General features: G+C 42.3%; 1 protein-coding gene across 1 annotated transcript; it reads left to right on the top strand.

Annotated features, from left to right (window-relative positions):
• Window positions 1–326: 326 nt before the first annotated feature.
• LOC100693834 (putative gustatory receptor clone PTE03) lies at window positions 327–21,012 on the top strand (the record flags this gene model as incomplete). Its single annotated transcript, XM_019363494.2, has 3 exons — window positions 327–444; window positions 12,158–13,089; window positions 20,996–21,012. Coding segments are annotated over exons 2-3 (945 nt in total), but the record flags the coding sequence as incomplete, so codon positions are not given.
• Between the last annotated feature and the right edge of the window lie 4,466 nt (window positions 21,013–25,478).

Here is a 25,478-nt window from a genome sequence, read left to right as displayed (position 1 = left end):
GAAGAAAGAGCCCATCATTATGAAGATTTAAAAGCTGCGTTGCTAACCAAATTTGACATTTCCCCTGAGACATATCGGCAGAAGTTCTGGTCCAATACAGTTCCACCTGGTGAGAGCCCCACTGAGACCTATTATCGCCTGAAGGGCCCCTATCGGTGCTGGATCCGACCAGAGCAGCATACTAAAGAAGAGATAGGAGAAGCTATCATCTTGGAGCAGTTAATCCGGGTACTTCCAGGGGACGTGAGGACCTGGGTGAGCCAGCAGATGGACTGACCGCTGCTAAGCTGGTGTCACAGTACTTCAATGCGCGTAAAGGAGCACCACCTGCACGCTCATCTGGGACACCACAGCGACCACCACTTTCATCATCGGGTCTTCTGAAGAGGGAGAGCAACCCAGAGCCACCAGAAAAGCCCAGGGCATCAAACTTACGAGCAGCGGGTAAGGACTTTCTTTGTTATTATTGCCAGCAGCCAGGTCATAAAGCCTCAGTATGCCCTATCCGGAAGGCTAAGGTCACTGGTGCCTGCTATACACCCCAGCTGGAGATGGAGCCCACAAGGGTCCAGCCAGTGGATGTGCAACGCTATAAAAAAAAGTAAAGGTCAATGGTCAGCAGGCTACTGCTTTGCTGGACACTGGTAGTTTTATGTCTTTGATTAAGCGTAGTTTGGTACCAGTGAACAGTGTGGACTATAGCAGACAGGAAGAAGCTTTATGTGTGCATGGTGATAAACATCCATACCCAAAAGTGGAGGTAACAGTGACTATTAATGAACAGCCCTACCTGTTGTCAGTTGGGGTGGTACAGAACTTGCCTGTAGAGGTTATTCTGGGGATGGACTTGCCTGTACTCATGGACATGCTGCAAGAAAAAGAAGAACAGTGGAAATAGACTCATGTGGGTGATAAGGGGAATGCTAAATTAAATGTGTCTGGCCCAGTGGTCACTAGAGCCCAGGCGAAGGCTGGATGCCAACCCTTGCCAGACTTTGACAGTAGTCTGTGTGAGGGTGGCACTAATGGGCCAAGAAAATCCCGTCGCCAAGGCTGCTTTGAGAAGCAGCTATGGTCAAAGGGGCCGGACACTAAGAGCGTGAAATGGGATGTACCAGAAAATATCACTTTGTTGCAAAGGGAGGATGAAACGTTGAAAGTTTTGTTTGCTAATGTGACTGAAGGGGGAACTGGAAAATGGGGTGGGAAAGAGAAGTTCATTGTTGACAAAAATGCGTTGTATGCAGTTGACGGTGACCACCAACGGCTTGTGATACCTTCTAATTGTAGACCCCTGATTATGCACCTAGCACATACCTTCCCCTGGGCAGGTCATCTGGGTCGCCAAAAAACCTATATGTGAGTTAGCTCACATTTCTTTTGGCCGTCAATATACACAGACATACAAAAATATTGCCATACCTGCCCTACTTGCCAGAAAACTTGTCCAGCCCGCAAGTCTGACAGGGCCCTGCTACAGCCACTTCTTGTCATCTCCACCCCCTTCCGTAGAATAGCTATGGACATTGTGGGTCCTCTGGTAAAAAGTAGTCGGGGTCATCAGTACATTTTGGTGGTGTGTGATTATGCGACTCGTTTCCCAGAAGCTTTCCCTCTGCGTGTGGTCACGGCACCCAATGTTCTAGCTGTTCTCCCGGGTGGGGATACCAGATGAGATTTTGACAGACCAAGGGACTAACTTTACCTCTAGGTTGATTCAGTTCTTCCACAACCAGCTAGGCATCTCTGCCATCAGGATGTCACCCTACCATCCACAGACAGATTGGTTGGTGGAGAGGTTCAACCAAACTCTGAAGAGGATGCTGCAGAAGTTTGTGTCAGACACTGGGAAAGACTGGGACCAGTGGCTGCCCTTCCTGCTGTTTGTGTACAGAGAAGTTCCCCAGGCTTCCACTGGTTTCTCTCCATTCGAGCTACTCTATGGTTGGGATGTGCAGGTGCCATTGGATCTCCTCCGGAAGGGTTGGGAGTCTCCTGCTTCTGCTCCGAATGATAAAGGAATGGTGCAATTTGTGCTGGAAATGAGAGATCGGTTGGGAAGATACCGTGAAGAGGCCGAGGTCAACCTGCGAGATGCTCAAAGAAGCCAGAAGACCTGGTATGACCAACAGGAATTTCAACCTGGTCAAAAGCTGTTGTTACTTCTCCCTTCAGCCAACAGTAAACTTCTGGCGAAACGGCACGGGCCATACACAGTTCTTCGCAGAATGGGGCCAGTGACCTATGAGATTCATCATCCATCTCTGTGTTCAGTTAACCCCGACAGGACCACCCTTGTCAAACATGTGATACGCCTAAAGGATGGACATCCCATCCGCCAACGTCCATACCGGGTTCCACAACACTTAGTGAATAAACTGCGACAGGAGGTGGAGAAGATGCTGGAGCTTGGGGTGATAGAGCCGTCCTGCTTAGAGTGGTGTAGCCCAGTGGTCATCATCTTCAAGAAAGATGGCTCACTACGCATCTGCATTGATTTCCGGAAGCTTAATTCCATTACCAAATGCCTCGAATCGAGGATTTGCTGGAGAAGATCGGAGTGGCCAGGTACATCACCACCCTGGATCTGTGCAAAGGTTACTGGCAAGTGCCACTGGAGGAGTCTTCTTGACCGTACACTGCCTTCAGGACACCTGCCGGCCTGTTCCAATTCACGGTGATGCCATTTGGGCTACATGGGGCACCGGCCACCTTCCAAAGTCTGATGGACAAATTACTACGGGGTGTGACCTCTATAGTGCCGCCTACCTGGATGATGTAGTGATCTTCAGCAACACCTGGGAAGAGCATCTGCAGCACCTGTCCGAAGTCCTGGGAAGAATCCATAAGGCAGGGTTGACCCTAAACCCCTCTAAATGTGAGTGGGCATGGCAGGAGACCCGCTACCTTGGCTACCAAGTGGGCAGAGGTGAGGTGCGTCCGCAGATGGATAAAGTGGAAGCCATCCAAAACTGCCCTCGGCCTCACACCAAAAAGGAAGTCCGGTCTTTCCTGGGGCTGGTTGGCTGGTATCGAAGATTTGTGCCCCAGTTTGCAACTATTGCGGCCCCTCTTACTGCTTTGACCAGCAAGGACCAACAGAATCCTGTAACCTGGACAGCGGAATGTAAACAAGCTTTCAAAATGCTGAAAACCTGCCTGTGTATGACCCCAGTTCTCAGGAGCCCAGACTTCAGGAAGAAATTTCTGGTCCAGGTGGATGCCTCCACAATCCGCCTGGGAGCCGTGCTGGCCCAAGGGGACCCTGGAGAAGAGCATCCGGTCCTATACCTAAGCCACAAGCTGCTGCCACGAGAGACCAACTACTCAACTGTGGAGAAGGAGGCCTTGGCCATTAAGTGGGCACTGGAGAAATGCAGGTATTATTTACTAGGAAAGGAGTTTGAGTTGGAAACTGACCACCGAGCGCTCACCTGAATCCATTCCATGAAGGACCATATCAGCCGACTGACACGCTGGTACCTTTCACTGCAGCCTTTCAGATTCACCATCCGTCACAGACCAGGCAAGCTCAATTTAGTGACAGATTATCTCTCCAGGTTGCCGCACAATGCCAACCTCCGGGTGGACAGGGATGATGTGACGTAGTTACACCGTCCTGGGCCGCAGACAGCTGATCTGGGCGCATACACGCACCACCACCATTAGTTTCTACAATTACCGTGGCTGCGCGTCTTTTCGTCGACCGGGCGGATAAACAAAAAGGGGTGAGAGGTATATTTTGAGCAGCACAGAGGGTGGCCAACATATTTTTTTTTGCTTACCTTTAATAAAGCCGGTCGCGTAGACTCTCTGTGATCGCCGATTATACGAGTGGTTATGCAAGTCGATGGTATGGTGTTCCAGGGTTCAAATAGTGGGTTCACGTGCGCTTGAAAGGTCATGTGAACTGCATTATTTTTGTTTGGTTTTTTTTGTTATTGTGAAACACTGTAGGCTGCCTGGAATTGGCCATAAATGTCTGTATATACATATATATGTATTGTAGGAATACAGCTGGAAATAAGCTGAGGAAAAAAAGAGTGTTTTGGGAAAAGAAATAATAAAGGGATTAATATTATGCCTAGTGGGAGGGGCAATGGGGTATAAAAGAAGCCTGTCAGGGCCTACCTGAGTATTCTGTGAGATGTGACAGAGAGGGTAACATGCAGACTGGCTCAGCCGCTTGTGTTTTGTATATAGATGTTTGTTTTGCGTTGAATTAAGTTAGTTTTCTATTTTCTTTGTAAATAATTGTTTTGTGCACCTGGGAGGCCGGCAGAATAAACTATCCACACTGAATGCTTCCTGACTACGCCTGCATTTGTTCGGGAGAAGTTTAGGAGAGGACCCCGTGACATCCTTCCACCCTGCAGGTGTCAGACTGTACTATCAAAACTGCTCTCAACAAACATAGAGGTGTACATCAGCGCTGTAACTTGTACTATTTTATCAACCAATTCACACTACAACCTGGGTTTGCCTCTTATCTGTATTTAATTTTATTTCATTTAATAACGGTACAGTACTCTGTTTTGGTAACCATTGCCCTTGATGTAAATATGTAAAAATTGTTTATGTTTCTATTCTGTGTCCTGTGTACTGTTTGTTTGTATATGTGTCTTTCTTGCTACTGTTACATCCAAATTTCCCCTTGTGGGACAATTACTGCTGACTTCATTGCTGCTCAACTACCTACAAAGCAGGTATTATTTCATTTACTGTTTAGAGTTTAGTGCATATTTCATCATTTTTGAGTTTGTGCTAAATGATAGGTAAATCTTTTGAGGTGAATCTGTTGTGATTTCTGCCTTTAGTTCATTTGTTGAACATATCTGATAACAGAGGTTTTGCTCATTTTCTTTTATATATATATTGAAATTGGCATATTTGTTTTTTCCAAGTCCATGGAGAACTATACCTACAACAGCCTGACACTGCAGTTGGAAGGCTTCAAAGTCTCAGAGGATTTAATGTATCCTGTCTTTTTCTTGTTCTTGACTTCCTACATTCTTAGTATGTTTATGAATATTGGTATTCTAATAGTAATTATGATTGACAAGAACCTTAAGCAGCCCATGTATCGGCTGTTTTGTAACCTCTCAGTTAGTGACATAATCGGAATTACTCAAATTGTGCCTCGCTTGATTGCAGATCTTTTGAGGCCTCCCTCTGAGCGTCTCATCAGTTATTATGAATGTGCTTTTCAGGCTTTTGTCACACAGTTATTTGCAACAACTTCCCACACTGTGCTCATGGTTATGGCCTTTGACAGATATGTGGCCATCTGTAATCCTCTGCGCTATACTGCCATAATGAGCAACAAAATGGTGATCAAGCTGACAGTTCTGGCCTGGGGAGTGGCCTTTGTTTTGGTTGTAATTCTGATCAGTCTGACCGTACGGCTGAGCACATGTAGGACTATAATCAATAATCCTTTCTGTGACAACGCCTCATTGTTTAAGCTCTCTTGTGAGAGTGTTCTTATTAATAATGTCTATGGACTCACTTTCAGTGTGGTTTTGCTCACCTCCTCCATAGGCAGCATAGTTCTCACTTATGCTAACATTACAGTTATATGTCTGATGAGTAATAACAAGTCTTTGAACAGTAAAGCCTTAAAAACCTGCAGCACCCATCTGGTTGTTTATTTGATTATGTTGTTCAGTGGAATGATTGCAATTGCTTTGCATCGATTTCCTCAGTACTCTGATTACAGGAAGCTCTCTGCTATCTTGTTTGTCATTGTCCCTGGCAGCCTCAACCCTGTTATTTATGGTGTGCAATCCAAAGAGATACGAACATTCTTATATGAAAAATTTCATTCCAAAAAATGTTTGTTTTAATTTAAAAACAAAAACAAAAACAAGTGTTGTTTTCTGACAGTAAATGATTTTAATGAAATATATAAAACCTGCAAAATCCACCAATAGTGAATCAACGTGCGAAACACCTGTTTCCAAAAAATTATAAAGATTACATATCTATAAATAACTGTTATTAGGAATATATCTTCAATTGAACGATTGTTTTCATAGATAAACAGAACTCAGATTCTGGATAGAGATAATGGGAATGTTGCTGATTTTGTTAAATCAAACTTGAAATTGTAACATCAAAAACTAGGTCAAAGAAATGTATATTAAAGTCTTTGAAAGCCGCTTCTTCAGACATCACACACTTTTCCCAGTGAATGGTTGAAATGTCCCATGATGTGCTATTTTAAACATATATTTTTTCATGTACAGTAATATGTTAGTGTTCTTACAAAAAATGCTACTAATATAAATGAAATAGACTTCTAGTTACAATTTAGTTTGACTGTGCATTGTAATGTCAAAATAATAAATACTGTAAAAATAAAACTGCAATAAAAAGCACACTTGTACACCGACAGCAATGAGACTATAGCACTGTTTCAAATCTAAATCTAATGCATTCACTTTCTGGTAAATATGATAAATCTATAAAAATTACTATAAAAATTTCCTTCAAATGTCTCAAACCAAAAGAAACATGTCTGCTTGGAAACTGTACGGAATAGAAAATGCAGATAACTATGTTACAATCTGTGGAATAGAAGTAAAACATTGTCAAAAAAATAAATACTTTTATAGAGCATAGATACCTCAAAATTCAACTTAAATATACTGATGAAATATTTGTACTTTGTTACTGGGGGCTGTCTGGCGACAGAGACAGGACCCCTCTGGAGGCCAGTGTCAACAGAGAATTCAAAGAAGGCCGGCGTTGATGGAGGTAACGGGTGGTATAGTCAGAATTCAACGTCAGAAACGGAGACCTTTATTCTCTGACTCAGACTCAAGCACAGACGGTGCATAGTCTCCTCCTCAGACTCAAATGGTGACAATTATAAGCTCTGGACTCTCATGCTCCTGCGGCATGGAAGGTGTGCTTCACTTATCAATCAAAAAACATGTGCATACCCATGACAAGGAAATGATCATATACATAATTTTTACCATGGCTAATTTTAATGAGCCATTTAAGTAATATCACAAGCACGCTGACCTGTCACAGCGTATGGTGCAATATTGTGAGACAACATGTTGCAGAAGGAAAATGAAGAAGCAAGGCTGCTATCTGACACAGCATTATTTAAGTGAAAACTAACAACACAGCCTCATTGGTCACTTATTGAACTTTTGAATGCCCTCATGCTTGAACAGTGTTTATTATATACAATCTGTGATAGTACATGAGTACACCGGGCACCAGGACACATTAGGCAACAGGTCAGTAATCATTTGTGAAACTGTATCACCTGATCTAAGGGACAAATATGGAACTTGCTCATTTAAGTGGAGCAAACAGTAGAGGTCTTATTGTTCCATATCAAAGGGATCCAGCTCCTGTAGTTCAGGTATCTGACTAGCACGCCTCCTGAGTGCCACCAAGGTGAGCTGTTTTGGTAATGCTCAGCTGGGAAACACCGATGGACGGACGTAGAAGCTGATGCAACAGGCCAGACACCCCAAAATCCCGAAGCACCTTCCATGAAATACTCAGAGGGACACAGTCCAATGCCTTCTCCAACTCCATAAAACACATGTAGAATGGTTCGGCAAACTCCCATTCAACCCCAGGGGTTCTGCCACCAAAGAGTTGTTTAACTGCCTGCCTCAATAACCCTATCCCCAGTGATGGGTGAGTTGTCCCACTTGTCGTCAGACTATGATTCCTCTAATAAGACATGTCAGTGAGATCAAGGATGTCCTCAAAGTATTGCTTCCACCAGCTAACACTATCATCAGTTGAAGTCAGCAGCTCTTCAGGGACACTGTAGACAGTTTGGCAGAGCACCACTTTCCCCTCCTGAGACTTTTGCCAGAGTATCTCAAAAGGCAATCCAAAAGTTTGCCTCGAAGAAGCCAGCATGGTCTGCTGGTACCTATCAGCTCTTTCCCACAGGGCAACCGGATTTTTAAAAGCGAGTAGGCCCCTGTAGTTGGTGTGGATTAAGGTAGCTTAGCCACCATTGGTTGCCACTCGGGACAATCTGCTGGGGCAGGACTAACAACAAACCGGTCCATGTGTAACCGGTTTCTGCTTCATCCCGCTGCAACAGTTCGGCCCAAACAGACTCCTCGACTCTGCGTTGTGTTGTGTTTTTAAGAAGACAAGGAGTCTCTGATCGATCGTTGCCACTTTATTTCCTGAATGGAAACAACGGTGTTTTATCAGTGCACAGGCTCGCCACACACCCCTCCGCACAGCACACTACGGCAGAACATCCAGTTTTACACAATAATAAACAAATGAAAAGTAGCCTACATAAAACTGGTGTTGGACATGTGTCCACTGAGCACTTATTACACTCGGTGCCCATCAGCTAATCAAACATCTTTTATGTGTCTGTACTACTTAGCTATATCGTGTGCGGAACAATACAACTCACCTCTCGTATGGCTACGGCAGACTGGCAGCGATTACTGCATCCAGCCTCACCTAACCAGCCACACCGAGAGGGGGGGCGCTGTTTCCCCATTACACTGACATTTGTGGCAAGTGGAATAATACCACATAAACACTGTTACACGTCTTGAATCATTATTCCCCATTCTACAACACACCCGCCAAGGAACAAACTGTGGTAATTAGTGATTCAGTTCAGAGACATGTGAAGCTACAGACATGACCAACCAGAATGATTTTTCTTCCAGTGCCCAGAGTAGGTGGCACTGAGGGAAACCTGAAAGTGCCAGGTATAATGTAAATTACAAAAAATTATAGTTTAACGTTGGCACTAATGACACACAGTTACATCAAACAGAGGTCACTAAAATTATATTACTGAATCGCGTGTAACTTTACAGAGTCTGACTTTGTTTTGGTAGTTTTCTCTGGTTCCCTCCACAATCAGAACAGGAGTGACATGTTTAGCTGCATGTTCTCCTTAAATTGCTGGCTGTCTGAGTGGTGTCCAAAAGATGACTGTTTTATAGATAATTGGGAAACTCTCTGAGTAAAACCTGGTCTTATGAGAGGGGATGGCATCCATCACACTTTGGATGGAGCAGCTCTCCTGTGTAGAAATATGGCCTAAATTATTAAAATCTCAAAATTTACTCAATTACTCTTCTGAAAATGTAAAAAAACAAAACAAAACAACAACAACACCAATTTAATCACACTCTGAATCTTGTTCTGACAATGACAGAAACTAAACAACAGTATCTCCTAAAACCCTCTTTTGTTAGATCATTTCCTAATAACATTTAAATGTACAATAATTGTTATAATAATAATATACAAGCACATGTCTTTCTGAAAGTGCTGTAACTAAATTTAAAAATATAATGCAGCTGCTGTTATCTTCTTCAATGCCTTGTGCCAACACAGAGCAGAGCAGCTACCTGAACACTACTCCAAAAGAGGTTGATTGTGTTGTTAATAATTTTACCTCCTCAATACGTATAACTTCTGTAGCTCCTGTGAAAAAGAGACCCTTTAATCAGAAGACATCAAGGGGGAGCGAGAGACACAGATGGAGACCAAACACAGACATGACAGGGGAAACACAGAGGACAAGGGACACAGACTCACACAAGTGACACAGGATTGAGACAGTTATGTCATCTGTGTTTATAAGACACAAGAGGAACCTCACAGCCAATAAATGATAAATTGGAAATACAAGAAAACTTGACAACAAACACGGAAGAACCAAACTCAAGGCTAAAACCTAAAACTTGAACTTAAACCAATAATACCAAGAGACACAAAACACAATAAACTTGAAATGTTGGGTCAAAAGACCTAGCACCCTAACAGCCCTTCTCCTCTATAAAGTCAACACTAAAGTTTATAAGAATTCTGTGGAAAGGTAAAAATCTCTAATCTGCCTTTCATCAGTTCCTGTATTAAAAGCATCATAACTGCTTTAACCACCTAGGACCAGCTGTCCACATATGTGGACATTGCATTTTGGGTTGTCTAGACCAAAATAGAAAATTTTGCTCTACAAGGGCCTGATATCCACTTACAGGGACATTATGCTGCCACTGTTCTATCAAAATTTAGAAGGAATGTCCTCGTATGTGGATCTCATTTTTCTCAGAATCAAAAATCAGGTAAAAAAAAGTCACATACAGTGTCTTGCAAAAGTATTCAGCCCGCTTGAACTTTCCCACATTTTGTCACATTACAGCCACAAACATGAATCAATTTTATTGGAATTCCACGTGAAAGACCAATACAAAGTGGTGTACACGTGAGAAGTGGAACGAAAATCATACATGATTCCAATGATTTTTTACTGTTCAAGCCATCATTCAGAAATGGAAGGAGTATGGCACAACTGTAAACCTACCAAGACAAGGCCGTCCACCTAAACTCACAGGCCGAACAAGGAGAGCACTGATCAGAAATGCAGCCAAGAGGCCCATGGTGACTCTGGACGAGCTGCAGAGATCTACAGCTCAGGTGGGGGAATCTGTCCATAGGACAACTGTTAGTCATGCACTGCACAAAGTTGGCCTTTATGGAAGAGTGGCAAGAAGAAAGCCATTGTTAACAGGAAACCATAAGAAGTCCCGTTTGCAGTTTGCCACAAGCCATGTGGGGGACACAGCAAACATGTGGAAGAAGGTGCTCTGGTCAGATGAGACCAAAATGGAACTTTTTGGCCAAAATGCAAAACACTATGTGTGGCAGAAAACTAACACTGCACATCACTCTGAACACACCATCCCCACTGTCAGATATGGTGGTGGCAGCATCATGCTCTGGGGGTGCTTCTCTTCAGCAGGGACAGGGAAGCTGGTCAGAGTTGATGGGAAGATGGATGGAGCCAAATACAGGGCAATCTTGGAAGAAAACCTCTTGGAGTCTGCAAAAGACTTGAGACTGGGGCGGAGGTTCACCTTCCAGCAGGACAACGAGCCTAAACATAAAGCCAGGGCAACAATGGAATGGTTTCAAACAAAACATATCCATGTGTTAGAATGGCCCAGTCAAAGTCCAGATCTAAATCCAATCCAGAATCTGTGGCAAGACCTGAAAACTGCTGTTCACAAACGCTGTCCATCTAATCTGACTGAGCTGGAGCTGTTTTGCAAAGAAGAATGAGCAAAGATTTCAGTCTGTAGATGTGCAAAGCTGGTAGAGACATACCCTAAAAGACTGGCAGCTGTAACTGCAGCAAAAGGTGGTTCTACAAAGTATTGACTCAGGGGCTGAATAATTACGCACACCCCACTTTGCAGTTATTTATTTGTAAAAGATGTTTGGAATCATGTATGATTTTGGTTCCACTTCTCACGTGTACACCACTTTGTATTGGTCTTTCACCTGGAATTCCAATAAAACTGATTCATGTTTGTGGCTGTAATGTGACAAAATGTGGGAAAGTTCAAGGGGGCCGAATACTTTTGCAAGCCACTGTATTTCTTTCTTTTTAGATTCATCATGTCCCAATAAGCACAAATAGCCAAGAGAAATTAAAAATGCATGCCATGAAAGAGTTCCGGTCTTAGGAGGTTAAAAGCCTCAACATAAACACTTTTCTGGCAGCCTGGTGGGAATTCTTAAAAGAAAAATAGTCTTCACTTATCCCATGTAAACTAACACCCATTTTAATATCTTCCCTCAAGCTGTGTGACTTTCCTCATGTCTTGTGTTTCCTCGTGTCGTTTCATGACAGAGATAAAAGATTCCCAAGTACAAAAGGAGTCTATAGAGTTTCCATGTAACTGTTCTTGTAAAAGCAAAATGTGTTCGGCACCACCATGCATTCGCATTGCAGTTTCAGAACACAAGCTTACTGTCTGTTGACAGGAGAGAGGGAACTGATTTCTTAATGTTAAATCATACATGATGTAACACACATGGTTTCCCTTGATAATTAGAATGTAATCTATAAAGGCAAAAAAAGCATCATTGCTGCTCGGGAATAACAGTCACTTACTGCACCATGAAGCACCGTGTTAATTACATTACTAAGAGTATTTTCATAGTTTCATAATTTTTTCTTCTTTTTTTCCATTTCTCTATATGCTCTAAATTAAATGTAAATGTTAAACTAGTTTTGTAAGTATTTTTACTTCACAAATTAAGAGTTACTTGATAATAAATGACTGTTTTTACTGCATTGCCTTTTATAGATATTGTAATCAGCCTATTTGTTTTTTTTCAGGTCAATGGAAAACTACACCTACAACAGCCTGACCCTACAGATGGAAGGCTTAAAGGTCTCAAAGGATTCTGTGTACACTGTTTGTTTCTTGTTCTTAACTTCCTACATTTTTATTATCATTATGAATATTGGTATTTCACTTCTAATTGTGCTTGACAAGAATCTTAAGCAGCCCATGTATCTGCTGTTTTGTAACCTCTCAGTCAGTGACATAATTGGAAGCACTCAAATTGTGCCTCGTTTGATTGCAGATCTTTTGAGGCCTCCCTCTGAGCGTCTCATCAGTTATTATGAGTGTGTTGTTCAGGCTTTTACTACACAGTTGTTTGGTACAACTTCCCACACTGTGCTCATGGTTATGGCCTTTGACAGATATGTGGCCATCTGTAATCCTCTGCGCTATACTGCCATAATGAGCAACAAAATGGTGATCAAGCTGACAGTTCTGGCCTGGGGAGTGGCCTTTGTTTTGGTTGGTATTCTGATCAGTCTGACCGTACGGCTGAGCACATGTAGGACTATAATCAATAATCCTTTCTGTGACAACGCCTCATTGTTTAAGCTCTCCTGTGAGAATGTGATCATTAATAATATCTATGGGCTCACCTTCACTGTGGTCCTGCTCACCTCCTCTATAGGAACAGTTGTTCTCACGTATAGTAAAATTACAGTTGTTTGTCTCATCAGTAAGAACAAATCTTTGAACAGTAAAGCCTTAAAGACCTGCAGCACTCATCTGGTTGTTTATCTGATTATGTTGTTTAGTGGAATGATTGTCATTATGTTGCATCGCTTCCCCGATTACACTGACTACAGAAATCTCTCTGCTATTTTGTTTGTCATTGTCCCTGGCAGCCTCAACCCTGTTATTTATGGTGTGCAATCCAAAGAGATACGAACATTCTTATATGAAAAATTCCATTCTAAAAAGTGTTTGCCAAAATAAATGTTTCCTTATTTGAAAGCAGGAATGTCTTAAAAACATTAAGACCTTGATGACCTCATTCTTTATGATTTTGAAGAAAAGCACCAAAGCTTTATGAATCAAACAAACCCAAATTCACAATGAAAGACATATGATGTTTAAACTGAGATGTTTTCCTCTTTTATGAAAAATGGGTGAGTAGTTTGTGTTTTTGTAAAGGAAGGAAACAAGATTGTGCGTGTTAGCGGGTGACCTGTACACTCAGTTTGTGAGGACCTGTGGTTAATGTGCCTCTCTTTTTTCCCTTGCCTATAACACATACGGTTAGCTGCATGTTACTTTAAAAAGTTCAGGTGAGAGCTTTGTTTTTATTTTTCATTTCCCCTTTTGGATAGATTTAGAAACCATGTATACTGAACAAAAATATAAATGCAACAGTTTTGCTCCCATTTTTCATGAGCTGAATTTAAAGATCTATAACATTTTCTACATACCCATTACTATCAAATATTGTTGACAAATCTGTCTAAATCTGTGTTAGTGAAAACCTCGCTTTGCTGAGTAATCCATCTCACCTCACAGGTGTGGCATGTCAAGGTGCTGATTTCTTTGGTGTCCTCCAGATAGTTGCCAGTGATTGCCAGTATGACAGGCACCAACAACTGCATATACAGTGGCTTGCAAAAGTATTCGGCCCCCTTGAACTTTCCCACATTTTGTCACATTACAGCCACAAACATGGATCAATGTTATTGGAATTCCACCTGAAAGACCAATACAAAGTGGTGTACACGTGAGAAGTGGAACGAAAATCATACATGATTCCAAACATTTTTTACAAATAAATAACTGCAAAGTGGGGTGTGCGTAATTATTCAGCCCCCTTTGGTCTGAGTGCAGTCAGTTGCCCATAGACGTTGCCTGATGAGTGCTAATGACTAAACAGAGTGCACCTGTGTGTAATCTAATGTCAGTACAAATACAGCTGCTCTGTGACGGCCTCAGAGGTTGTCTAAGAGAATATTGGGAGCAACAACACCATGAAGTCCAAAGAACACACCAGACAGGTCAGGGATAAAGTTATTGAGAAATTTAAAGCAGACTTAGGCTACAAAAAGATTTCCCAAGCCTTGAACATCCCACGGAGCACTGTTCAAGCCATCATTCAGAAATGGAAGGAGTATAGGCCGAATACTTTTGCAAGCCACTGTAGCTCCCTCAGCAAAATGCAATTCATTTGGAATCAATACCCTCAACCTCCCTTTTTCAGCTGTGAAAACTTTACCCAAAGCTAAGATGAAAATCTTCCAATATGAGGCACTGAAAAACCAAAATGACAAATTTTCCGCCTGACTCCAAATAGTCACTGAAAAAAAAAAATCGAAATCAAACATTACAAGTACAAGTCACTTTGAGTTTTATCATTGAAACATCCTACTTTAACTAAAGTTAAACAACCAACAACCACTAATGTCACTGGAGAGTGGCATTAGTCGAACATCCCTTCGGCGGATATTAGCTACTCACAAATGGCACCCTTACAAACTCCAGCTACTGCAGCATCTCAACAAGGATGACCCAGATCGGCGCACAGAATTTGCAGAATGGGCAAAACAAAAATTGGAACAGGACCCTCAGTTCACGCAGAAGATTTTGTTCAGTGATGAGGCAAACTTTTATGTGAATGGTGAAGTTAACAAACAAAACCACCACTATTGGTCTGACACTAACCCACGTTGGATGGATCCCTCCAAGACTGTTGGCACAACAAAAGTGATGGTTTGGTGTGGTATATGGGGTACAACGATAGTGGGTCCATTCTTCAACAATGGAAACTCAAGGCCACTGGATATTTGAAATTGCTACATGATGATGTGTTTCCCTCTTTATGCACTGAAGCTGGCACGTTCCCTGAGTTTTTCCAACAAGATGGTGCACCACCACATTATGGGTGCCAGGTCCGAGCATTCCTAGATGAACAGTTTCCTGGAAAGTGGATTGGTCGTCGTGGGCCAGTTGAATGGCCCCCAAGGTCTCCCGATCTGACCCCCTTAGACTTTTATCTTTGGGGTCATCTGAAGGCAATTGTCTATGGTGTGAAGATACGAGATGTGCAGCACCTGAAACTACGGATACTGGATGCCTGTGCTGGCATTTCTCCTGCGGTGTTGCTATCAGTGTGTGAAGAGTGGGAGAAGAGGGCTGCATTGACGATCCAACACAATGGGCAGCACATTGAACACATTTTATAAGTGGTCAGAAACTTGTAAATAACTCATGAAAGAATAAAGTTACGTTGAAACCAAGCACACCATTGTTTTTCTTGTGACATTACCAATAAGCTTGATGTGTCACATGGCCCTCTTCCTATTGAAAAAACAAAAGTTGTATCCAAGATGGCCGACTTCTAAATGGCCACCATGGTCACCACCCATCTTGAGGAGTTTGCCCCCTCACACATACTAATGTGCCACAAACAGGACTTTAATATCACCAACCATTCCCATTTTATTACGGTGTATCCATATAAATGGCCCACCCTGTATATAAATAAAACTACAAAGAACTCAACTTTGGACATCGCTAGGTATCTGACGTTTGATTTACTTCATCGAAAGTTTCACCGACACTGGCCAACATCAGCTCGCAGTGGCAAAAACAGCAGTGCTTACCAATTCGAAAGTTCTTGATATCCTTCACAACTTACTTCTGTCTGATGACAGCAATGCTTTTCCCCCCATATATTTTTATTGAAATTTTCTGTTGCACAATACAAACAAATATTTGAACACCCTCACATTCACACACCCATCCATACATCAAACCGGCCTACATCATATTCAAATGTAGAAATGAGCATAGTTCTCACAGTAATACAAAAATACAAGGAATTAGGATAGACAAGATTCTCCCCTCCTTCCCTTCTTCTTGTCCTTCTTTCTCATAAACGTCCTTCACCTCCACTCCCTAAGCTATCCATGTATGGCTTCCACACATTCACAAAGGCCCATTGTTTGCCCTTGGCAATATGTGTTAGACTTTCCAGGCCTAGAGTCTGCAATTTCCTTCTTCCAGAGTCCCATGGAGGGCGCATCCATAGTCTTCCAACATAGTGCAATGGCTCTTCTGGCTTGAAATAGTCCATAGTCCAGTAATTTAGTTTGTTTTTTCAGTTGCTTAAATTCCCTTGGGTATATTCCAAGCACACAGAGTTTACCTTTTAAAGGGATTTTTACCTTGAAACCTTCAGACCAACATTTGATATCATCTTTCCAAAATTCCTGGATTTTAGGACATTCCCATAGACAATGAAGAAGAGTCCCTTTTTCAACTAAACATTTAGTACAGATGTCTGGAATATCATTGGACATATGATGAAGCCTGGCTGGTGTTAGGTTCTCATGAGCCATTTATATTGCAGGAGTTCAAAGCGTGTGCTTATTGTTTGTTTTTGTGCTTTTAAGCAAGCCTGGTTCCAGTCATTTTCTTCTCTGTCCTCTTGGATCTCCCTTCTCCAAGCATCATGCTTATCTGCTGCTGAGTCTTTGGAGGGAAGCATCAATTATTATAATATAATTTTGTATTCTTAACGAATACCTCCTCTATTTTTGTTAATGGTGGAAGTTGAGCAATATTTTGCAGTTTTGATGACTTTGATAATTTTTCAATTGTAAATATTTTAGTAAGTGCTTTGGTGGTATTAAATATTTTTTACATAATTGATCAAATGTGAGCAGCATGCTGTCTGCATATAGGTCTTTAACTTTTTGAATGCGTTTATTTTTCCATATTTTAAATCCTCCATTATTTTTACTAGGATTAAACATTTCATTTCCCCAAATAGGTGTGAATTGCAAAAGTGATAGAGGATTGCCCACATGTTTATGAGCTGTATGCCAAATTATAATTGTATATTTCAAGAAAGGACTCTTTGTATTCTTTTTTTAATGTCTTAGTGTCTGAGGAATATAGAAAAGTGTGTAAGGGAAGATCTGGAACAGATTTTTCCTCAATGTCAACCCAGGCTGGAGGTGTTGTTGGCCACAACAGGCCTTCGTCTTCCTTCCTCATTAAGAAACAAGTTATGGTCTGACCGGCCCTGCTGGGCGACCTGCTTGTGTGTGTTTTTATTTTGATGGAGCCGCACTTCCCCGGAGGCGGGAGCGCCGACCGGAAGTAGCTCCGTTCTGAGTTTTCTCCACACTGGCGATTAATCAACTCACCAGCTGCGGTGAATTATCTGCTGTCTGACGCCGATGTATTTAAAGCTATGACCAGGCTTCAGTCAGCGCTGGATCATTAGACTAAGCTCGTTAGTACAGTTTAGATCGTGTGTTGTTTCTAATGCCGTTTCGGATAGCTTCTCACTCCTTATCTTTTGCACCAGGAAGTGGAGAGGAAAACACGGGAGCTAAATCACGAGCGGGGAATTAATGTGTTGCCTACCTTCACATCGCCAATCTGCACTTTCGGGAGCCGGGACAATTCACCAGGGGGAGCCACGGTCAAAGGATTTCACACTGAACTGTTATTATTTTGCACTGTAAATAAATTCACTGTTTCTTTGCAAGTGGAGATCTCCGTTCGAGTCCACTCCATCCACACTCCATGACAAAACACTGAAAATTCTCTAATTTTTTTTTTTGTTAGTATCACTAATTTAGTAACATTATCTTTCAGATTAGTCAAAAACAAAAATATAATATCATCTGCAAATAAAGAGATTAAATGGACTCTTTCTCCAATTGATACCTGATATTCCTGTATTTGCTCTCACAGCGATGGCCAGAGGTTCTATTGCTAACACAAAAAGAATTGGTGACAGAGGGCAGCCCTGCCTGGTTGATCGCTGTAAAAGGGATTTTGATATGTTATTATTAGTTAAAACTTGTGCTTTCGGATTTGTATACAATAACCGGATCCATTTTATTCTATCGAAGGCTTTGCATGCATCTATTGATAACAGCACAGTGTCCTTACAATTATTTTTCTCATAAAGTACATTGAGGACACGTCTTATATTATGATAACCTTGTCTCGGTTTAACTACAGCCAGCTTGAAGGCCTGTGGTACATAGTTGATTATTAGAAATAGGTTGATTATATTTAGGATTGTGCATAAATTAATGGCAGGACTTCATTGAGCAGTTATGTAGGAATGGGGTCTAAAAGACACGTTGATGGTTTGGATTATTGAAGTTAACTCAGAAAGATCAATTGGAGAAAAAGAGTCTAAATGAATATCAATGGTACTGAAAGTAGCTGTAGATAATGTTACATCTGTGGGATGATTATTGGTAATTTTTTCTCTAATGATAAAAATTTTATTTGTGAAGAAGTTCATGAAGTCATTACTAGTTAACGTTAAAGGGATGGTTGGCTCAGTAGAGCTCTGACTGTTTGTCAGCCTGGCTACAGTGCTGAAGAGAAACCTGGGGTTGTTCTTATTTTCTTCAATCAGTGATGAATAGTAAGATGTTCTGGCTTTGCGGAGGGCTTTCTTATAAAGCAGCAAACTATTTCTCCAGGCTAAATGATGATCCTCTAAATTTGTGACACGCCATTTCCTCTCCAGCTTACGAGTTATCTGCTGTAAGGTGCCTATTTATATACCAGGGAGTCAAGTTCTTCTGACGTGAGGCTCTATTTTTCAAAGGAGCTACAGTATCCAGAGTCGTACGTAGTGAGGAGGTAAAATTATTAACAAAATAATCGACCTCTGTTGGAGTAGCGTTCAGATAGCTGCTCTGCTCTATGTTGGTACAGGGCATTGAAGATGAAACTTGGAGCTGAGGACTGAGGCACTATTGGAGCACTAGGCGAGTAACTTTAACACTTTGGCATCATGCATGACGCAATGATAAAATGTCTCTGGAGTCAAAATCTATGCACATAAACTGGGACACAGAGTGACAAGAAAACAATCATCTGCAAGCAATGCACATCATCTTCTCTACTTCTTATTGTTATCACTTTTAATAGTGTAAAGAACATCTACTCCTATACTTTTTACTGCTAAATAGACAATATTAGTCTAATGACATTTAGTGGAATGATACTCATTACTTTTCACCGCTTCCCTCAGTACTCAGAGTACAGAAAACTCTGCGCTATTCTATTTGTCATTGTCCCTGGAAGTCTCAATCCTATTATATATGGTATGCAGTCCAAAGAAATACAAAAATTCTCTAAGAAATGTTTACAATTATGTAAAAAATAAATTTAAAAAAGGAAATTGTTCAATGAGTAATAAAAAAACCTGTAAAATCCGTAAACAGCTAAGGTGTTTTTATTCAGACATTGTATTTGATTTTTGCTTCTTATGTAAATACATATTTTCTTTTATTGCATTTTGTTGCTACTGAAAGAATTAGGATATTTATTTTGATATGTAATATTTAGCTTCCTTAAGCTTCAACTGTTTTAACTGATACATAGATGATCACATGGATGAGCACAGCTATGATCATTTGATATGGCATCTGTTTGAATAATTGTAGTTGGAAAAAAAACCACACACATTTGTCTTGCTGTCCACTGTATTAGATTTTGTTGCCTACGTCGATTGTTTCACCCTTGTTTTTCCACCACACTTCACATAGCCCTAGGGGATTTCATTAGTGCCTGCTCATCTTGTCATAAAACCAGCATGTGGCCAAAAGAGAGTGAATCTGGAGGGCAGGACTCAGCACACAGAAGAGAACTTAAAAATCAGAGCTTTAATTGTGCTGACAAAAAATGACAGAGAAAACACAGCACAGTTAAACAGAATTCAACTGATGAGAGACAAAGAGGAAGCAAAAGTGAAAATCATGCATACAAGGCAGAAGACTATCAAAATAAAATAGGAAGTAACATACACACTGAGTTCCAGACTAAGACTGTCACAATACGGCTGTGTGCAGGCAAGAGTAGGACCCAAACGCAAACTCGCAGAGACAAAAAGTAAACTCAAAAAACAGCTTTATTGCTGGCGTGGAAGGGAAACAAAAAAATAAAACTAAACTTGGAAAACTAATACTAAATCATATATGGAAACACAGGGAGAATCACACAGCTATGTTGGAGGACGCAACACTGACAAAGAGAAACATGGGGCTAAAATACACTGTGGGATAACGAGGGGGAATGAGCCACAGGAGGAGAGCACAGCTGGGAGTAATTAGGCAGGACGAGACAAGGGAAGCAAAACTAGAAACATTAACATAGGACACAGACTGTGAAAGTAAAACAGGAAACACACTGACTGAACTCAAGAAATGTAAACTTAACAGACTGGGGAGACAGAACATAGGGACTTGAAACATGGGACAGAAAGGCACAGTAGACACAACAAGAACATAACAATGCCATAACAAAATACAGGAACACAGGACCTCTTTCAAAATAAAATGGGAAATATAATGAAGCGCAAACATGACAACATAAGAAACACAGACATGAAACACATGAAGGACAAGGGAGACTTAACAGGGGTTGGATGCACAAGGGGAATCTAATAAACAAATGAACTTAGATAAGCTAATGAACTTAAACATAAACCATAAATATCAAAATAAACTTAAAACGCTGGGTCAAAAGACCCAGGATCATGACAAAGACAAGTGAATTTAACACAGGGACTGGAGATAAACAGACATTGAACATGACTGACTAGGGAGACAAAATGATGAAACACTGGGAGAGGATAGCAGGAACAGGAAGGGATAAACACTGGAACCAGGACTAACACTTTTGCCGTTTCTCAATTCTCAAGTACGTGAGTACGTACTCGCGTTCTCGGCGAGTACGTACTGGCCGAGAACGCACGGGAGTACGGACTCGCCGAGAACGCGAGTACGTACTCACGTACTTGAGAATTGAGAAACGGCCTTTGTCTGAGTTTCGGACGAAATGCATTCTGGGATATTTAGCTGTACCAAGTCCACACAAGTCACCACCGATGCATGGTCGATAAAACGGGCGGAGGGAGAACACATCCGGGACTTTTTCGCGTTCTCGGTTTGATGCGTACTTCGAATTGGAACAGTACTTGGTCTCCGACTGATGACGTATCACGAGTACACGAGAACGCAAGTACGCACAAGTACGCATATTGAGAAACGGCACTTATTGACCTGATAAGCCAGGAAAACCAGACGACCACAGAAACAGGCACAGAGAGACCAGGCAGGCACGAGTTACATCAGTAGCAGTAGCAGATACGTTTTCTGACCGGACATGTTTAGTATTTATTACAGAGATTGACAGACCACGTGACTTTCGTGCATTGCACGCCGGGTACTCGTGGCAAAACAATCAAAGCAATGCATCAAACGCAAGCATTTGCAGCACCACAAAACGTTCATTCTCCGGTTCCAATACCTTCTTGCTTTTTCTTTGCCCCCCAAAAAGTTATGTACAAAACGAAGGAGAACAATGCCGGTCCGTACAAAGACAGACTTGATGAAAAGTCAAAGAAAAGATACGAGGAAAAAATCAAAGGAGTGAGAGGGTCAGACCCTTACGAGCACACAGAGTGGACAAAAGACATTAGCATGCTGCCCAACTTTTACCACGCTCATATTTATAATTATACGGTTCTTGGAATGAGTGCATACACTCATGAAGTTTTTAGTAACTTCAGGTCACTGCAACAAGCCCAGGTACAGTTTACCGACGGATGGGTACAGGACCTTGAAATGCACCGTGTAGAACGAAAGACCATCGTACAAACAAAGGTAAGTTCACCAGTCTCACAAATCATCTTCATAAATACACATTCGTTAACCGTTTATTAATAGGACCTTTGAGCTCAACGGTAATTAATTAGTAGTGGAAATAATTTCTGGTACGCATTACAGAAATGTAGCAGTGACAATAATATTGTATGCTGTAATCGTACTGGGCAATTAGCATTCTTAATTTCGTTGTAGTGGTGACAATGACAATAAAGTTTCTGATTCTGATTCTGAAAACAACTGTTTTATCCTGTGAATAAAAGTATATGTTTTGTCAATGTACCGTGGTAATAACAGAAGCGAAACGCAATATTGTGTCAGGACAATTCACTATTTATGCACAATAAATAAAGGAGCATAGCGCGACAATTTCTGTTCAGCGCCAGACTTGCTTGTAACCTATATCACCAATTATGTTATGAAAATTGACGTATTAACTACTACAAAAAACTTACCTTTGTGGAAATGCTTGGAGCAGACTAACATGTGAGCTGGAGTGTTCTCGGACGTTATATTTGGTCTTCAAATGGCTGCAATCCAGGCCATCCGTCGGCTCTTTGTTACTTCAGAAACATGGCTTGAACAATTTCTCTTCAACAACGTAATCCGATAACAGCCGATCTCTTTACCCGTCGGCTTCCCGTGGCTGTCATGCGACCGGCTATTGCAGTTAATAATACAACAGCTTCTTGCCATTTTTGTGTTTCTTTTTCTCGCTGCGTAACTGATTTCAATTGAAAGCCTGCGTGCGCTAGTACCTCTTGCCACGAGTTCCCAGAATCCTTTGCGGTTTTACCCCTGAATGACATCATATTTTCAATCTCTATTGGCTGGCAGGAGTGGCAGAAAAGTATGTGACTTTTGTGCAGGACATAAATGAGGACAGGAATAGGAATCGGACGGGCACAAAGATAGATTAACATAATTGGAACCACAACCAGGCCATGTTTTGGTTGAGAATTTCACTGCTTCACCCATGTGTACATCTTATTCTGAAAAGAAGTTTCAAGGATGGTTAATCTGTCCCTGAAGAAAACGGCAGCTTCAGAGCAACAGCATCAACGTCAAGAGCACATGCCAGTTGAACCGACAGCAGCACTGCCCTAAAACTTCAAAGGGTTCAGCAGCATGTACAAATACCATTGCAGATGGAAGCATGAGTCTTGGTAATGAGGACAGGAATAGTGATAGTGAAGGCAGCATGGTTTAAATACCTGGGTTTAACCATCCAAAACAAGATATAGTCCACAAGAGAGTGTACAGGCAGGGGTGAGATGTGTGTTAGGGGGATTAGTGACAGAAAAATGCAAATCAGAATAAGAATCTTTATTATCGCTGTAGCAATTAAACACTGAACAAAATAATTAAGGTGAAATTCCCTCAAAGCTGGGCAGCACAGTGGAGTTCAAACCCACCACCTGACCTTTCTGTGTGGAGCATATTCTCCCTGTGTTGGCTTTTTTCCCCTGGTACTCTGGTTTCTTTACATAGAAGGAACCATAGACCAAAGACTGAAGGAACCATACACCAAAGACAGGCAGTTATTGGGGTTAAGATAAGATAAGATAAGATAAGATAAGATAAGATAAGATAAGATAAGATAAGATAAGATAACCTTTATTAGTCCCACACGTGGGAAATTTGTTTTGTCACAGCAGGAAGTGGACAGTGCAAAAGTTATGAAGCAAAAATTAGAATACAATAAGAATAAATACAGTAGACAACTGTACAGAATAGAATAAAATAAAATACTATATACAGTAGAATAGAATAGAATAGAATAAAATATACAATAAGATCAAAATATAATACAAATGCTATATACAACTGAGTAAAAATACAATGATGCCAGAAAAGATTATTGCACTTAGTATTATTGCACATGTGTGGATGTGTGTGTTTGATCAGTTAAAGTCTTTGTTGTGGAGTCTGACAGCAGTGGGGAGGAAAGACCTGCGAAATCTCTCCGTCCCACACCGTGGGTGCCGCAGTCTCCGACTGAAGGAGCTGCTCAGTGCTGTCAGAGTCTCCTGCATGGGGTGGGAGATGTTGTCCAACAGGGATGACAGCTTAGCCGCCATTCTCCTGTCACTCACCACCTCCACTGGGTCCAGAGGGCATCCTAGAACAGAGCTGGCCCTTCGGATCAGCCTGTTCAGTCTCTTCCTGTCCCCAGCAGAGATGCTGCCACCCCAGCAGACCACACCATAGAAGATGACTGAGGCCACCACAGAGTCATAGAAGGTCTTCAGGAGTGGGCCCTCTACTCCAAACGACCCGAGTCTCCGCAGCAGGTACAGTCTGCTCTGCCCTTTCCTGTAGAGGGCGTCTGAATTATGAGTCCAGTCCAGTTTGTTGTTCAGATGAACACCAAGGAGCCTGTAGCTGTCCACAGCCTCAATGTCCATGCCTTGGATGTTCAGTGGTTTCAGTGGAGGATGCTTGTGCCTGCGGAAGTCTACCACCAGCTCCTTGGTTTTACTGGCGTTGATCTGGAGGTAGTTCAGCTGGCACCAGTCCACAAAGTCTTGGATCAGTTCTCTGTACTCCCTGTCATCCCCATCAGTGATGAGGCCGACTATTGCAGAGTCATCAGAGAACTTCTGCAGGAAGCACTGGGTGGAGTTGTGGGAGAAGTCTGCAGTGTAGATGGTGAAGAGGAACGGAGCCAGAACCGTTCCCTGTGGGGCCCCCGTACTGCAGATGACCCTGTCCGACACACAGCCCTGAGTCCTCACATACTGTGGTCAGTCGGTGAGGTAGTCCAGAATCCATGTGGTGAGGTGATGGTCCACTCCTGAGTTCTCCAGCTTGTCCTTCAGAACCGAGGGAAGAATGGTGTTGAAGGCACTGGAGAAATCAAAGAACATGATTCTCACAGTGCTCCCAGCGGTCTCCAGGTGAGTGAGGGAACGATGTAGAAGGTGAATGATGGCATCATCCGCTCCAATGCCAGGCTGGTAGGCAAACTGAAGTGGGTCCAGTGATGAGCTCACCAGGCGCCGAAGCTGAGCCAGGACCAACCACTCCAGGATCTTCATCAGGTGAGATGTCAGAGCCACCGGCATGTAGCTGTTGAGGTCCTTGGGGCGTGAAGTCTTTGGCACTGGTACAACACAGGAGGTTTTCCAGAGCTGTGGGACTCTACCCAGCCTCAGGCTCAGGTTCAAGAGGTGCTCCATCACCCCACACAGTCGGTCTGCGCAGGACCTGATGGCCCTCGAGCTGATGCCATCTGGGCCCGCTGCCTTCTTGCCATTAATCCTCCTCAGTTCCCTCCTCAGAGACAGGCTGGAGCCTTGTGTTGAGTGTGTACTGGATGCTGTTGTTGGGGGTGGGGAGGAGTGAGCAGGGTGAATAGAGGAGGTGTGAAGTGTCTGAGGTGTCAGAGGTGGAACAGCAGCAGTGGGGGTGGGTGAGTCTGCAGTCGATGTTGGAGACTGCCTCATGGATGAATCAAATCTGTTGAAGAAATGATTCAGTTCATTTGCCCACCTCACATCCCTCCCAGGCAGAGAGTTCTGATGTTTGTGGCCTGAGATGGTTCTGAGGCCTCTCCAGACTTCACCAACGTTATTTTGCTGAAGCTGGTTCTCCATCTTCTGCCTGTAGCTGTCCTTCCCATTCCTTATCAGTCCCCTCAACTCTCTCTGCACCCTTTTCAACTCCTCTTTGT

This window comes from Oreochromis niloticus, linkage group LG10 (genome assembly GCF_001858045.2).
Source record: "Oreochromis niloticus isolate F11D_XX linkage group LG10, O_niloticus_UMD_NMBU, whole genome shotgun sequence".
Lineage (NCBI taxonomy): Eukaryota > Metazoa > Chordata > Actinopteri > Cichliformes > Cichlidae > Oreochromis > Oreochromis niloticus.
This window is presented reverse-complemented; position numbering and strand designations above follow the sequence as displayed.